This window comes from Otolemur garnettii, unplaced genomic scaffold (genome assembly GCF_000181295.1).
Source record: "Otolemur garnettii isolate 467f Iridium unplaced genomic scaffold, OtoGar3 scaffold00008, whole genome shotgun sequence".
Lineage (NCBI taxonomy): Eukaryota > Metazoa > Chordata > Mammalia > Primates > Galagidae > Otolemur > Otolemur garnettii.
The window spans coordinates 15,609,870-15,627,162 of record NW_003852403.1 but is presented as its reverse complement, the minus strand read 5'-3'; the positions used below and the strand labels follow the sequence as shown (position 1 = coordinate 15,627,162).

At 50.8% G+C, this 17,293-nt stretch overlaps 1 protein-coding gene across 3 annotated transcripts in view; it reads left to right on the top strand.

Moving 5' to 3' along the window:
• The window catches only part of COL13A1 (collagen type XIII alpha 1 chain), a 153,321-nt gene that overhangs the window by 9,003 nt on the left and 127,025 nt on the right, over positions 1 to 17,293 (top strand). For all 3 annotated transcript variants that reach the window (XM_012801319.1, XM_012801318.1, XM_023509630.1), the window contains exon 2: positions 10,796 to 10,865. In XM_012801319.1, coding sequence (XP_012656773.1) covers positions 10,796 to 10,865 — 70 coding nt within the window. The remainder of the gene's footprint in view (positions 1 to 10,795; positions 10,866 to 17,293) is intronic.

The window sequence follows — 17,293 nt, the reverse complement described above, 5'->3', positions numbered from 1 at the left end:
TCCCTGCCCTGGGCTGCTGCCATCCAGAGACTTTGTACCTGCAGTCCTCTGGTGAGCTCCAGCCACCCCTGTGACAAAGGTGGTCTTTGGCAGGCCAGAAAGGGTGACCTCTGGGGACAAGGATGCAGAAAGGGGGCTGAGGCATTAGTGGGGGCTTTTCCAGGAACAGCCTCTGTCCATCTCCCCCTGCAATGGCATTTGAGGTTTTTGGGAGTTGGGGTTCTGTGGCACAGAAGGTCAGAGGGATCCTGCCACTTCCAGCCTCTCCCCATTCCACAGAATCAGGAAGGGACTTTGTAAGTCATATGCTGCACCAGGAATTTCCCAGAGCTGCCCTGGTCCTCAGGCTTGCACACGCCCAGTGACAGGGAGCTCACTACCTTATGCAGCTGCTCAGGGCAGGGTAGCTGTGGTTCTTAATAATATTGCATGTGTTCACAGCTATGGTGCACAATGCAAGGGTACACGTCGGATTTATTGAGTATAGAGTATAAATGTCTTAACACAGTAATTAAGTAAACGAGATGAGGTATATATTTAAAAAAATATGGCAGGTGTTGTTCATCTTGCTGGAGCCCTAGACCCATCTCTATACCTACCAGCCCACATCTCCAGCGTGTCTCAAAAGCACCTCAAACTCATCATGTCTAATCTGATCAGGAAGTCTGGCCCTCCCTAGCGATCCTTCCTCTGTGAACGTGCTGGCCTCTGTCACACCCATCCTGACCTGCTGCCCACACCTTCTTGGCCTCCACAGACCTGTCCTCTCCTCTCCATACTGTCCGCCCTTCTCAGCCAGTAGCTGTCCTCCTAACTTACCTGCTCTTACCCACTCTGTCCTGCCTCTGCCTCTTTTACTATCCTCACAGCAGCCAAGGGAAACTTGTTAAAAATCTAAATGCAATCATACCATCTCCCTGATTAAAAATCTTCAATAACTTCCCATTGTTCTCAGGCTAGAGGCTATATATTTTTAATGTGACCCGTGTGGCCCACAGGCTGCAGTCCTTTCCACCCTTTCCAGCCTCATGGCTCACCTATCCTTGCTTTAGGAGTCCACCACATGGTGGTACACTGTCACAGCTAGAAGCACAGTGTACCTTTGCTAATTACCGACTCTGTGACCTTAGGCAAGTTACACAACCTCACGGTGCCTTGGGTTGGACCACTGGAAAATGGAGAAGATGATAACAAGAGTATCTCCCCGTATGAAGGCTATTTATAGGATTAAGAAAGTTTAAATGTAAAGTGCTGATTAGTGCCTGGTCCTCTAATAATAGTCCAATCTCCTTAAAAGATCCAAGACCTACCTCTCACAGGGACAGAGAGGGGAGTGTGGGCTCCCGGCCGGGCTTCTTGGGTTCAGATTCTGCCTCGGACCCTCCTGGCTCTGAGCTGTCTTACGGGCTACTTTGCCTATCTCTGCCTCAGTTTCCTGGCTCATGAAATGGGTTGCTATGAGCACTGGAGTGAATCGATGCATGCAGCACGCTAACGCACTTGCTTGGTTCCTAAAAGGCACAGTATTGTTTCAGCTTAGAGCCACTCCCCTATGCCTAGTTAGTTAGTAACTGGTTAGCTGGTGCTGGTCTTCAGATCTTAACTCACCTATCACTTCCCTATGATAGCCTAGACTAGTCAGTGCCCATGACTGGCTGTCAGCACCTTGTCCCTCTCAGCCCTAGGTCCTTGACCATGACTGCTTCAAGTTGATGTGTGGCTTATTTCTGCTTTACTCAGAAGTATAACTCCGTATCTCTGGCACATAGTAGGTATTCAGTACACATTTGTGAAGAGTAGAAAAGGAGAAAAGGGGTTCCCGACATTCACCCCAGAACTCTTATCCTTAACCCCTCCCCTCTCTGTGGTAGGGAGCCCCTGCCTCACCCTGCACCAAACCCAGAGATAACCCCTGACCCACTGAGATCCCTGTGGCCCTGGGCCCCTTGCCAACCTAGTTCCCACACACAGTCAGTTCTGGGGCCCCACTCCTTGACTTTGCTCAGGCAGCAGCAGGGCCTTGGATTAGCTGGAAGGAAGGACTTCCTCGTATGAAGGCTGGAAAGCTCACACAGGGGCGTGGGCCTCTTTGCCCCAACTTTTTTCCGAACCACAAAGCCTGAGGCCACGTCTGTCCATGGTTCTGGTAAAACAGGGAGGCAGAGGCAGCCTGTGACATCCAGAGGACCCTCAGGCCCCTGTTTCATGGCCCTGGGAGCCTGTGATCAGGAGCCAAGTCCGTTACACAAAGAGAGCTGCAGAGGGAGGGAGAAGATGGCCCCTCGGGCACCCCAGCGCCCACCACCAGACCCCAGCACACAGGCCCCTGGAGCAGCCCAGGCAAGTCCATTTTTGCTGGGTGTGGGTTGAATATCTCAATCTCCTCTACTTTGATTTCACCCTGCCAGAGCTGCCTATACCCTGGGCCATGTTACACACATGAGTCTGTCCCTTTACCAGACTCCTCTGCAGGGCCAGACCTCCTCTGCAGTCTCTAGGATGTAGTCCTCCTTCTGTGCCTTCACTCCTCACCTGAAGCCCTCCCTCCCCATCTCCATCTGTCCAACCCATCCAAATGCTGCCAAGCCTGGCCCCAAGCCCTCCACCTCCTGGGACCACAAGGGCGAGTCCTGGGGGCAGACGTAAAGTAAGGTGTGAGTGTGGATCAAGATGCCGGACCAGACCTTGCCCTCCAAGTGCCGGCTCAGACTCTACCAGGCAGCTGAACCAGCAGCGGTTACACTGCAGGGTGACCAGAAGGGCTCCTGTGGATGGGACCAGGCCCCTGCTCTGTGCCAGGCATTGTCACCCGAGCACTGGCACAGGTGCCATGGATTTCTGTGGTCACTTCAGCAGGCACCATCTCTTCTTTTAATTTCTGATTCTCAGGATCAAAAGGCAGGGTTGCAGGCAGGCCTCCCTCTTGTGGGAAGAGGGCTTTACCTTTCCCAGCAGGGGAGGGGCATGGCCAGTGCAGGACACTTGACCACTTGTCATAGTGGCGCATGCCGCCAGGCCCGAGCAGTGGGGCCAGGCCAGTGTCACTGCAGCAGGTGGGAGAGGCAGGCCTGGCACCAGCTCAAGAAAGAAGTGGCCCTCACGTGGCCACCAAGCAAAACAAACTGGCAAAGCAGGTGCTCGGCCTTCCTCACACCAGGACACCTCTGTTTGTTTTCTGGTCTCATCTCCTTTTATCCTCCCAGCCGTCCTGTGTAGCCTACAGGATAATTAACTTTATCCCCATTTTGTGGATGGGAAGTCAAGATCTACCAGTGTGCTATCTCTTACTAATACAGTTAGTGGGATGGCTGGGGCTGCACCCCGATGCCCTGTCAGCACTCCCAAGGGTAGCACCAGCTGAGATGTAATATATCAACATATCAGCACTGCCAAGACCCACAGATACTGGGTGCTTCATTGGTGTTTGGGAGCCATCTATGCCAACCCAAAATGGAGCCCTGTGCCGGCCTCCGAGAACAGGTAGTTCTAATAGGGGTCATATACAAATAATATCAAAAAGTAATTAATAAATGCCATTTTCTACTTAAAGTGCTTAGCATAGTGCCTGGTATTATTATTATTATTATCATTTTTGAGACAGAATCTTAAGCTGTCACCCTTGGTAGAGCCGTGACATCACAGCTCACAACAACTTCTGGGCTCAAGTGATTCTCTTGCCTCAGCATCCCAAGTATCTGGGACTCCAGGCACCCCCTACAACACCTGGCTATTTTTCTTTTTTTGCAGTTGTCATTGTTGTTTAGCTGGCCTGGGCCGGGCTCAAACCCTTGGTGCATGTGGCTGGTGCTGTAACAACTATGCTACCAGTGCCAAGCCATGTGTGACTATTAACTTTTTTTTTTTTTTGAGACAGAGGCTTACTATGTTGTCCTGGGTAGAGTGCTGTGGTGTCACAACTCACAGCAACCTCAAACTCTTGGGCTTTAAGTGATTATCTTGCCTCAGCCCAGCCTTCTGAGTAGCTGGGACTACAGGTATCTGCCACAGTGTCCAGCTATTTTTTCTTGCAGTTGTCAATGTTGTTTAGCTGGCCCGGGCTGAGTTTGAACCCACCAGCCCCAGTATATGTGACTGGTGCCCTAATCACTGAGTTGGCTCACAGGTGTCAAGCATATTATTAGCTCTTGCTTAATTATTCAACACAAAATTGATAAGTGCCTCATGATTTCCAAGGTGTGTTCCTCTAAGTTAGCTGATCCAGCCTCCACATCAGCACTTAGGACATTGTCAGGTGGGGGTCATGTCCCCATTTCACAGATTCCCTCAGAGGGGAGGGGCAAGGCTCCAGGCTCAAGGTCACAGCTGTCCAGGGAAGAGTTCACCTGGCCTCTTTCTGGGTTCACTCTCCAAACTTTGACTTGGACCCACACCACATGTCACAGAGGCCCAGGTTGAGCTGGGCCTTTAAGATCCCAGAGGCTGAGGCGGGAAGGGAGTGGCCCCTAAATCCAAGGCCGAGCTGGAGCCACATTCTCTGGGGGGAGTGAGTAGCCGCCTGGCATTTTCCCTTTGATACTGATACAGGCATTTTAATAGCTGCGACCGATCAGGCGGGTGATGTTTCAGCTCTGGCCACACAGGGCATTCCAGGAGGCCCTGGCCGCCAGCAGGGGCAGAGCAGGAAGGCTTCTCTGCCCAGAGGCCTGGGGTCTACCTAGGTGTCTCAAACTCAGATGTCAGAAGGAACCAGGCTGGTGGCCTAAGTAGATGAAGCCGACCATGGGGAGGGAGCACCTTGGTGACCTGGACAGCCCATGCCCATCTCAAAAGGGCACCCAGCGTGCAGCATCACCTGATAGTACTGCCCCCAGTGTTGCCAGATCTTCCCATTGTATAAGAGAGACCAGAAACCAGAACTTGATGTGGAATCTCCTGATTTGTAAACAACCAATATTTGTTGGGAACCTACAATGTGCCAGGCCCTGCTTAGGCACAATGAATAAAACAGGACAGAGCATCTATGTCCTTGTGGAAGTTATGTTCTAGTGGTAGAAAGGAACAATGAGCAAGATAAATAAGCCCTCAAAGATCCTCAGGAGGAAATAAGAGGGGAGGGTTGGAAAGAGGAATTATTTGGGGCGGGGTGCGGTAGGCAAGGAAGGCTTCACTGAGAGTGTGCCAGGCATAGCTGGGAGAAGAGCAACCCAGGCAGAGCCCAGTACATGCAAAGGCTCTGAGGCAGGAGAAAGCTTTGTATGTGCAAGGCCTGTGTGATCACCTTGGCTTCTATTTGCGATGGTCTTTAGTGGCGAGAGCAGAGCAGGGGATGCGTTAGAGGGCTATCACCGTAATTGAGCCAGAGATGATGAGGCTTGGACCAGGGGTTAGTGGTGGAAGTGATGAGAAGGGGTCAGATCCTATATGTGTCTGGAAGATGAATGGGAGTTGCTGACGAAATGGGCATGGGGTGAGAGAGAAAGAGACATCGATGATTAATTATGAAGTTTTGAGCAACTGGCAATATGGAGCTGCCCTTACCTATGATGGGGAGGCCTATGGGAGGGGCAGGTCTGGGGAGTAGGGACAGAATGTTAGGAGCTCAGCTAATTTGGAGATGCCTGTGAATGGCCACGTCAAGCTGACAGTGGAGATCTGCTTTCCTCGGGCAGGATGAGGGGCCCAGGTTGGAGTGTAAAGGGGGCATCATGACATATAGATGCTTTTATCAGGCCAGGTGAAGTTCCCCAGGAACCAGTCTAGAGACAGAGGTGGGACCCTGGATGTGGGCCCTGCAGCCTCCAATGGTCAGACCTCAAGTAGATAAGAAGCCAGCAAAGGAGACTAAAAGGGAACTGCCAGGTGCTAGAAGGGAAACTGGGAGAATGCAATGTCCTGGGAGCCAAGTGGAGGAAACATTTCAAGGAGAAGGAGGAGGATGGAGGGAGGAGGAAGAGGAGGAAGAGGAAGGAGAGTAGAGGGGGGAGAGGAGTGAGCAAATGCTGCTGACAAGCTGAGATGAGGTGGGGGACATCCCCTGGACTTGGCAACATGGGGTTCATTGGTGACCTCAGGAGAGCCTTTGTGGGTAGAGACAGGAGTAAGAGCCAGATAGGAGTGGTCCAGGAGAGAGGAGACAAGGGGGAGGCAGCAAAGGTGTCATCCAGGAGTTTTACTAGGGAAAGAGCTAAACAGAACCAGGAGAGGACTTTTTCTTTCTTTCTTTCTTTTTTTTTTTATGATGAGAGGAACAACAGCAGATTTGCATAATGATTCCACAAGGGTGGGCCAACTATAGCTAAACTCCCACTCAGCTGTTTATGTAAATACTGTTTTATGGGAACACAGCCACGCTAATTGGTTTCCCAACTGTCTATGGCTGCTTTAGCCTACGACAGGAGAGTTGAGTAGCGATGGCAGGGATTGTATGGTTCACACTGCCTAAAATATTAACTGGCTGGCCGTTTACAGAAATGTCTGACAGCCCCTGATGTGAACAATCCAGTCCAGAGAGGGGGTTGAGGAGGCAGGAGGGCAGGGGGCTTACTGGCCTGATGTCTTTGGCCAGGCAGGTGGGGTTGGCCTTTCCTGGGAGCCCAGGCAGGGCACGCGGGAGGAGAGAAAGGTGCTCATGGGCACCAACACAGATGGAGGGCGGGCATGGCAGTGGTTCCCTTGGAAGTCTTCTTCTGCTGTTCTGCCTTCTCAAGGTCATAGATTGACAATGAAGTGGGGGAAGGGAGTATTGACTGTGTGGGGAGAGAAGGGGTGAGAACTCCCGGGACAGTGAGGTGCTTAAGCATTCAGGGAATGGCAGAAGGATCGCTGAGCTTCTATTTAAAATAAGCATGAGTTAAAATGAGACCAGTCAGCAAGGCTGTGTGTTTTCTCCCACTACACTCCGCTGCGTGGGTGCAGGCATGGGGTGGGTGGAGCCATTGGATCTAGTCCGATGTGTGGCTTAGCAAGAGCATGCAATGAGGGGAAAAGGTCGATGAGGATGAGAGGGGAAGATGGGGATGGTTGTAATCACTAACCACAGAAATTGAGGTGGGAGCAGAAGGCAGTGAAACGTGGCAGGTGAGGAATAGTAAGTAAAAGGGTGGTAGGACCCATGGATTGAAGGTTTTGTGGGCTCTAGAGGTCCCTGGGGAATTGGGATCAGTGGGTATAGTATTAAAATCCAAACTGTGGAAGGATCTTGGGGATACTGAGGTTTAATACTACTTAAAATAAGTACTGGGAAGGCCAAGGAAATACCGCCCTGAATGTAGCTGGTTTCCTACCTCTGGTGACTTTGCCCACACAGATATCTCTTTCCCCCCTAATCCATGCTCCTGGCTTGGGGTTCACCTTTCTTGCATAGCCTCTCTCCTGAGCTCCAGACCTACTATGCCTGCCCACCTGGGCTCCTCCACGAGGACGGCCTTAGGCCCCCAAACTCATCATCTTCCCTCGGGCAGCTGAGATGCTGCCACTGGGAAACCATAAGGACAAGACTAGGGCCTGGTTCCTACCCCCACACTGAGTCCCTCTGTGCCCAGCCCCTTCTTCCTCCTATATGTCTTACTCCTCCCCCACCCCTTCTGCTCTTCCACATAACACTCCCATGCCACAGGCCAGACCCTCTGCATCTCTCCCCTGGATGATGACTGTGATGTCCTCCAGGGAGTGCCTCAGCCCCAGACTTCTTACTGTTCTGGTCTGTTGGTCTGGACTCAACATGATGCTAGAGTAACCTTTATATAATCCAAATTTGACCACATACGTCCTTGCTTAAAACCCTAGAATGGTTTCTCCATGCTGGATTCCCTACTAATAAGGCCTCTGTATTATTCAAGGTTCTCCAGAGAAACAGAACCAGTAAGCTGTATATATGAGATATATCATAGACACACAGGGAGAGATTTATTATGAGGGACTGACTCATGCGATAATGAAGACTTAGAAGCCCCAGAGTCTGCCTTCTACAAGCTGGAAGCCCGGGGCAGCTAGTGGTATAGTTCCAGTCTAAATCCTAAGGCCTGAGAACCAATGGTATTAGTTCTAGTCCAAGTCTGAAGGGTCAAGAACTGGTTGTAGGTGTAGGGGAGTCAATGTCCATGGGCAGGAAGAGGTGTATGTCCCCACTCAAGCAGAGACAGTGAATGCGCCCTTCCTCTGCCTTCTTGTTCTATTCAAGATTAGATGATGCCCACCCACATTGGTGAGGATAATCTTTACTCAGTCCACAGATTCAAATGCTAATCTCCTCTAGAAACACCCTCACAGATACACCCAGCAATGGTATTTAAGCAGCTATCTGGGCATCCCTTAGCCCAGTCAAGACGATACCCAAAATTAACCATCATAGCCCCTCTTCTCATTCAACATTCAGGCCATCCAAGGTCTACAGTCACCAGCTGCTGCTGAAGGTGCTTCTTTCACACAAGACTCAGGCCTGTTTGCTGATGGGGACTGTGCCTTGTTCTCTATTTTGCACAGCTTTACACTTAGTAGAAACTCAATGAGTGTAGGATTAATTGAACAAAAGTAGCAAATTTGACCTTGGAGGACCCAGAATTTAAGCCATCTGTGGCTAACTTGTTCAAGACCATTCCTTTTCTCTCTCTGAGTCTCAGTTTTCTTAATTATATTATAAAATGGGGCTGACTTCTGACCTGCCTGTAGCACAGGGCAATGATGAAGGTCAAGCGAAGCCTTGAGAAATATGAAAGCCACTTCCAGGTCTGCCTTAGGTTGGGTTTCCTCTGAGGTAAGTAATCACTTGTTGGGGTGAACTTAGGAGGGAGTGAGGGAAGGAGGGCTAGGTGGAGGAGGGGTGGAGCATTGATGCAGTCATGCCCTTTGGCATCTGAGTTTGAGACACCTAGGCCTCCCAGCACCTTGGGAGCTCTGCAGCTGGGGCGGGGGTGGGAGCTTGGGGGGAGGGTGCAGGCATCAGCATCAGTCCAAATTAAAGCAAAAAGACCAAGTCTTTGTATGCTCTATCTTTCAGTAACTGAATATGGGTTGTCCCTAGGGCATGGGCGTGACCCTGGCCAACCAGCTGCCTTTAGCTAAGAGCAATTCCCAGAGGGGAGATCATTTGTTCACCCAGAGACCACCCTGTGCCCACATGTAGGCTGGTTTTGACATCCATCCACCTAATAATTGTGTGTCCAGCCTCCCCTTTTAACTGAGGATCTCCCCTGTGGGATGTTTTCTTCTTCCTATCTGCCTTGGCCTCCCACGGAGCCCCTACCCTGTCTGCTGTGCTCCCTCACTGGAGGCCTTTGCACACACCTTTCTCCAGAAGGTATAGTAGCCTTGATGCCAGAAGGCCTGAGTTCATATCTAAGATCCTCTACATCCTGGCTGTGTGACCTTCAGCAAGTCACTGATGTAGTCCTTCATCACCAGCCAGACCACAAGGCCTGTCTTTCTCTCTCTCCCTTTCTCTCTCCCTTCTTCCCTCCCTCCTTCCCTTCCTTCCTCTCTCTTTCTTTCCACTCTTCTTTCCTTCTTTCCGTCTTATAGACACAGAGTCTTGCTATGTTGCCCAGGCCAGTCTTGAACTCCTGGCCTCAAGTGATCCTCCCACCTGAGACTCCCATAGTGTTGAGATTATAGCCATGAGCCACCATCCTCTGCTTATTTCTCAAGAGAAATTAGAGATGCAGATTTGCATGTTAAACCATCCACTTTAAAGTATTGGCAACAAATTCAAGAATAATAATAATGATTAATCACTGTGGGAACAAAATAAAATATATTGAAGGGCCAATTTGGTCCTGGAACTACCAGCTTCTAACTCCTACACTAGCATTAGAGAGTGTGGGTTTGAATCTAAGCTCTGGCCTTCACTTCACCTGTGATTTTGGCTGAGTACAGTGTCTGTGCTTCAGGCTCCTCACCGATGAAATAAATGCAGTAATAGCTGGCTGGCATTTAGTGACAGCCTCCTGGATGGTGGGCACCATTCTTTCTATGCAGCAACCTTTACAATCCTCTCAGGAACCCAATGAGGTCAGGACCATTGTCAACCTCAGGTCTGAGAACAGTGGTAAATAGGGCATTCTGGCTCCAAAGACATCCATGTCAACCCCTGTGCTAGTCTGGCCCATTTCATTGCAAAGCCGTCAGGAGTTCTTATGTAAGGATGTCTCCCCTGTCTTTTGCAGATAAGCATACAGATATTGGCACACATAGGCATCCTGCCATGCATGGCCATTTGCATGTCCTCATCCATTTGCTACTGAATGTAGGGGATGTCTCACCTCTTTGGTGCCCCTGCCTTTTTGGATCTTTCCAGATTGGTTCAGCAATTTAAGGTGAAGTGAGGAAGAGGTTTGGTAGAAGGGTACAAGGAGCCTTCCCAGCCCCCTACTCCTGCCCCCCTCACCTGGCCTGCTACACTGGCTCTGTGAGGAACCCCAGAAGAACAGAAAGCACTATCCCTGCCCCAGGATCCATCAGGAGTCCAGTCTGAGACAGGAAACAATTAGCAGAGAGCTGAGAAAAGCATGTCATTGTGTGTATGAGTGTAGGGTGCAGGAAGGCCACAACTGGTTTATAGGGCCTTGTGGTTGGGGTTAATTTTTTTTAATAGTCCTCCAAAGGCATCAGATGCTGAGATTACCAAAATGGGCCTTCTCGTCTGCTTCTTATTACCCAGATGCCAGTGGCCAGTGGAAGGCCATTAACCAGAGGTCTTTGATCCAGGAGCAGTCCTCCTGCTAGCTCCCCCCACGCAGCCCCTTGCCCCCTTCCCCTCCTCCCCTCTGCCTGAAGACGCTTTCCAGGGCTGGGTGTTTATGAGCTCTGGGTGATTCCTCTTGTCTGTCTCCTTGTGCAGAAATGGAAGCTCCACTCTCGGAAGCGCCGGGAGGCCCCGAAGACGTCTCCAGGATGTAACTGCCCACCAGGTAAGGAGCTGTGCAAATGGGTGAGATTGGACTTTCCTATGACAGCAACTAGAGGCTCTTCTGGGTAGCTGTGGTCTACCCATGCTCTGCTCAGACCTTCACTTCTCATTTGAAATATGGGAATGGACAATATCTGTGGTTGCCTCCCATCTACCCACTGATCAGCCTGCCCTTCCCCTGTCCACCATCCAGCCATCCATTTGTCATTCATTCATTCATCAAGTCTCCTACAGGCCCAACACTCTGAACCAGGTTATGGTGTGGTCAGATAGGATGATGGGCGGAGCTGTCTTGAATTAGGAAGTGCTATGCAGAATTGAAGGGAAAATCAGCCCCACAAACCCGTTCATTTACTATCTGAATGAATGATTGACCCTGTAATTATCAGGCCACATTTGCCATAGCTAGTGGGCTGAGGGTGGTGTGTGTTCACCATATGGCCTCTAGGCTCTGTGCACACATGTGCGTGCTCACATGCAAGGGATGAAGACACAAGGTTTGCAAGGTGATATAGTGAAATACAGCTAACCCGTCTGATGTGGATTTAAATTCTGCTTTTGCACTTATGAGTCTTGTCTGGGAAAACCTGATGTGCCAGCTCTAGACCTCTTTCCTCTGTCTCAGGGGGCCTGCTCCTCAGCCATGTCTGTCCATCTGTGTGGCAGCTATGACAATGACCTGCTCTGTGCTGGGCACCATGCCGGGGCTGGGCTCAGGGCTTTGTCCACAGTGAAGGCCAATGATAAGCTACAGTTCATAAGAATGTTTCTAAGTCCTTGATCATTAATGTTACACTACGAGAATGACCAATGAGTTTCACTGTTCCCTTGAGTAACTAGAATGGGCTGAACCCCTTTGGGGCTGAGGAAGGAAGCCCTAAGAAAGGATTGGGAGAGGCAAGGTAACAAGGTAATCTCAGAGAGTTTCACCCCACTCTGGGCCGGTGCCAGCTCAGAGTGTGGCCTCTCCAACATGGACGGTCACAGGTGACATTGGGTGGGCTCCTTGGCAGGCCCTCCTCCAGCCATAGGAGCCAAGGGGCCCTAGCCACCCTTACCCAGGGTCCCCAAGCCAGGGAAGAGAGGCTGACAGATGTTGAGCATATGGGAACTGGAGGGACCATGTTTGTTGAGTGGACCAGGGTGGGAGTCATGTTCTGGGATGCTGCACTGGGAGACAGCAAGACGCTGAAGAGATTCAGCTGGTCCTGGTCAGAAGAGGGTCGTCCAGGTTAATTAAAAGGGTGCCTGGAAGCCCTGGGAAGCTCCCTCCCTCTCTCTGGGCCCAGAAGATTGGGCCCTGGGATCTGGGAAAGCTTTCAAGAGAGAAATGCCAAGATTAATGAGATGTGGTAGAAGCGAGGGTGGGGATGATGGGGCCTGGGCAGGGCAGCCACGTACATCAGCGTTTCTGGAGAAGCCCAAGTTTTAAGAGTTCCCAAAGAACTCTTGGACAATGACAACCAATTTTTGCTCAAAGTATAGAATGTTAGTTAAGGGCAGGAGATTTGAAGCCACGGAAGACATAGGTTTGAATTTCATCTCCAACGTTTACCAGCTGTATGATCTTTAAAGAGTTATTTTACCTCTCTATGCCTCAGTTGCCTTATCTAAAAAGCAAGAATAGCACTCGCCTCCCTGCAGGTATATGGTGGAGATTCAGTGAGATGACCCTGGAAAGCACTGAGCACCTTGCCTGACCCCTGGCAGGCACTGTTATTATTTCCTCAGCTGGTTCATACGCTTCAAAGATGCACAGAAATCCTTATCACAGGCCATGTCCTGGGGTTCCTGGCAATGGGGGCTGCACATTTATGGCCTGAGACTTGCCTGTCTCCCTACTCGGCCTGATTGGAGAAAGCACAACAGCTGTCCAATGGCTGAGTGTACTGCCCACCATTACAGTAGGTGCCTGACTAATAGGTCTCAGTTTTGTGCATCAAAAAGTCTGGCTCAGGTGATCCAGGGGCTGGGAAGGGCTGTGGTAGGAGGAAGAATTTGGAAGATGGCTTTCTCTACCTTGCCTGCTAGGAGTCTGCATGAGACCCCCAGGGCTCAGACTGTGGGGGGGAGGTTCAGAGGGTAGAGAAGGAGGGATACCATGGAGGAAGGAAGAGCTTGACATGGTCCTCTGAGGGGAGAAGAGCTGGCTATGCAGTGGAGGAGAGAGGGCAGGAGTTCCTGGGAGGGGTGTCCCTGGGTGTTGAAAATTTCCCAGAGGGCATTTGGGCCCAAAGTATATATCAGAGCCGGGTGGGCCACACCAGAAGAATTTAAAGAGAAAGATCAAAACTGAGGCAAAAGCAGGGGGTACTGCTGGGACTGGCCCCAGCTTTTGGGGGACTCAGGCAGAGAAAGATCAGAAAGGCTACACAGAGACATCTCACATCATGGAATCACAGAGTGAAATGCATCTCCTAGTGTTGGTGAGGTCCTGCTGGGTCCCCATTGCGCCTCTTTCTGACCCACCTGAGGCTTCTCACCCCTTCACGCAGTACACCAAACCCACCCATTATAAATAACAGCAGTTACTATTGCTGCCCCTATCTGAGCACCTACTGGCACCTACCAGGCACAGTACTAAGCACTTTGTATCGGTGGGTAACCTTTCTCAAAACACTAAAAGTAGGTAGAGTCGAGTTCTAAGATTCCGAAATGTTTGAAAATCCTTAAATTCATGAAGAAGGCATCACTCTCCTTGCACTCACATCATGCATCTCTGATTTTTTTTCCTGAGGATCAGAGTTTATAAACCAGGCCATGAACCACTTCATGGCTCCTGATGCTTACAGGACTCATACGATTGTCAAGGGACATTAACAAGTTCAAAGCATGATTCACTCTTGTCTTGCCAGCACCTAGTACTGTAGCCCATATGTAGTAGCTGCTCAATGAAAGTTCAGTAGAGAATCGTTCCTCGTGATTGGATTCTTTCTCGTGTTCTCCATCTGACATCTGATTGGTTTCAGATACTGTTCCCACCCTACCCCGAATCTTGCCTGATGCTGAATTCACTGCTGTTGGGAAACAGCAAATAACATGCTCTTCCTGCCCACCGTGGCCGCTGAGATTGAAGCCTGGATCCCCAAACCTTGTGCCTGTCCCCAGTTCACCCCTGTGGCCAGCTAGACCTGGGCGGCAGTCCTGTGGTGGGTGTGTTCTTCCTTGCTGCAGCGTTGGGCCTCAGGGCGACACCCAGAGGTCTTGGGACACATAGTCATGGGTAGAAAACCTGCCTCCTTCCCTTCCTACTTTGACCTCTCCAGCATCCTCCCTGTCCCAAAATAGCCATCCACTGGCTGAGATCTGGCTGCATCCTGCTTCTGGGCTGCATGTGCTGTTTGCCAGGGGACTGACAGGCTTTCAGGCCAGGGATGACTTGCCAAAGGTCAAGCCTCAATCAGGAGGGTCATGGTGGCCAGAAGTTCAGAGGAATAGGTGTGGGCCATTTGCAAAGCATGTGGTCTAGTACGACAGAAGGGCCTTGGGAACAGATATACATATCGTGGGACTTTCTAGGCCACTTGAGAAGAATACAAAGACCAGGGAAACTCCCATTCTCTGCCCCTGTTCTTAGTAACAAATGAGGAGCAGGACAATATAGGCTGGAACTGGCAAGGAAGCAGATACTTGAGGCCCACCCTGCAGGGGCTGGGTGGGGCTGGGTGGGACTGGCAGTGCAAGGCATGGGGCATTGTTGCACGTGGAGGGAACCAGGACTGGTGGAGGAGATCACGTCACTGTTGGACCCTTGTCTGAGGGGAGGGTAAGCCGGAGTCATGCCCTGACCACCAGGTCCAAGGGCTTAGGCTACAGCGGTAACTAGCACTTACAGGGAGAAGAAGTGAAGAGGGGAGAAGTTGCTTTTAGCCAGCCTAGCGGAGAGCCCACAGCCGTGCTCGGGGTGAGTGCTGGTGAGAGGTCACAGGGAGTGCCAAGAGCCTGAGGAGGTGGCACTGGATGGAGGCCAAAGAAGCAAAGAAGCAGGTGGGAGGGCATATAATTAGGGTGTAGACTAAGCTGCCACCATGCAAAAGACCCCACATTCAGGGACTTAAGGTAGCAGGCATGGGCTCTCTTCCTTAGCAGGACAGAGGAGAGTGGTCCAGGGCTGGGAAATGGCTTTGCCATCTTCATCTTGTGACTTCCACCTCTGGTCCCCTGGCAGATGCTTTGGTCCTTGTCATCCCCTGGACAGCATGAAAGGGAAAGGGGACAAGGAGAGTAGGGGCTCAAACCCTCGAGAGCAAAACTTGAAAAAGAGACACGCACCACTTCTGCTCAGATCTTGTTGGCTAGAACCCAGCTGTATGGCTACCCTCAGGTCCAAGGGAGGCCAGGCAATATTTTTAACTGAGTGGCAATATTCTCAGATAGAATTTTATTAATATAGGAGACTGGAGGACAGATATTGAGGAACAAGTAGCAATCTGCACCAAGGGTGGTTTTTGTTTGTTTGTTTAGAGACAGAGTCTCACTTTGTCGCCCTTGGTAAAGTGCTGTGGCATCACAGCTCATAGCGACCTCCAGATCTTGGGCTTAGGCGATTCTCTTGCCTCAGCTTCCCAAGTAGCTGGGACTACAGGTGCCCGGCACACATCAGGCTGTTTTTTTGTTGCAGTTTGGCCAGGGCTGGGTTCAAACTTACCACCCTCAGTATATGGGGCCAGCGCCCTACCCACCAAGGGTGTTTTGTCCACTGTCACGGACAAAAGCTCTGATAAGGGAGAAAAAGGCTAATATGTTTAGGGATAGCAAGCCATTTAAGGAATCTGGAGCACCGAGCAGTAATGGAATGGGAGGGTGGAAGGAAACATCAAGATTGCAAAGCACTATGCTGAGTGCTGTTCAGTAGGAGGCAGGGGTTTTCATCCTGAGGGTGACTGATTGGTAACACTTGCATGGAAAGCTGTGCCAAGTCAGCTTCCAAGAGTATATCCAGGTTCAGCAAAAAATGCGGTAATTGCTTAATGATGTCTGCCATGGGTGCAGGAGTGGTGGGCAGCAACTCCTGCCCTGGCTTTGCTATCCTCACAGCAGATAATGTGGCATCAGAGAAGATTTGGGGAGCAAGGATAAGTCTTGATGTATATTCTAGAACAACAGCTAGTAATGATGTGGAACCTAGCTTGGAGGAAAGAGCAGCCCCTTCCAGCAACACAAGTCTGTGATCTTACGGACGGGGCTTTATTTTCACATGAGCTGCTCTTTATGTTCAGGTTGGAGTGGCCTCTCCAGCCTTCGTTCTCTTCCACAGCTGGTGAGAGCTGGTGCCCATACCTCCTGAAGCCTTTTCTGTGGCTAATCTTACCCTATTTTGCCCCACACAGCCTCATGACATTTTCATGGGCAGGGCCTGTGGCTAGAGCTTCAGTTTCTAACTGCCCTTCTTTTACTGCTCCCCCACCGTGCTGCGGCAGAGTAGCCCCCTTCTTCATTGTGGTCACCCTCATTTCAGATTTGGCTAACTCAGAAAAGGGAGACTTCAGACCAAAGTGTTCCTTGGTGCTGCTAATGAAGAAAAGGATTGAAGAGCTGATGGTTGTTTTAAGGAGAACATTTAGACTAAAGAAATACTGTTTTCAGGTGGCTCAGAAACCCTATTTCACATGGAAATAATTATGGGTTTCTTCTGGGTCATTTCTGGATGTTCCTTAAAGCAGGTTCCAAGGGCCAGCCTAGAACCTGTACGAGACCCTACTATTTAATTGCTGTTGTAGTTGGTCTTCAGGCCTCCCCTATTCTGCAGCCAGAGGGGTTCACTTTCACCTGCTGTGTTAGCCACACTCTCCCCTCTCTGTCTCCTCCTGACTCTGCGGTCCCACCTCATGACCTATGTGGCCTCCCAGAAACCCACAGCTGCAATTATCAGTGCCTCCTTTGCGCTCACTCACTGTACTCCACCAGTTGCCAGGTCCTTTCCCTTCCACTCCTCTGCTCAAAAACCATCTGTGGCTGGCTCGCTCGCTAGCTGCTTCCCGCCCTCCCCGCAGCGCCGGCCGTGCCGGCTTCCCCTCCGTCTCTCATGAATATTGAGCGGCCCCTGTTGTATTTCCCGAGCTCCATTGCGGAAGCCGAGGCTCGCCATATTGTGCGGCGGCGCAGGCGGCCGCGGCAGCTGATGGTCTGAGTCTCGCTGCGGCCGCGGCCAGCGGAGCCCCGGGCTGGGGCAGGAGCCGTGATGTCTCAGGCTGTGCAGACCAACGGAACTCAACCATTAAGCAAAACATGGGAACTCAGTTTATACGAATTACAGCGAACACCTCAGGAGGCAATAACAGATGGCTTGGAAATCGTGGTTTCACCTCGAAGTCTACACAGTGAATTAATGTGTCCAATTTGTTTGGATATGTTGAAGAATACCATGACTACAAAGGAGTGTTTACATCGATTTTGTGCAGACTGCATCATCACAGCCCTTAGAAGTGG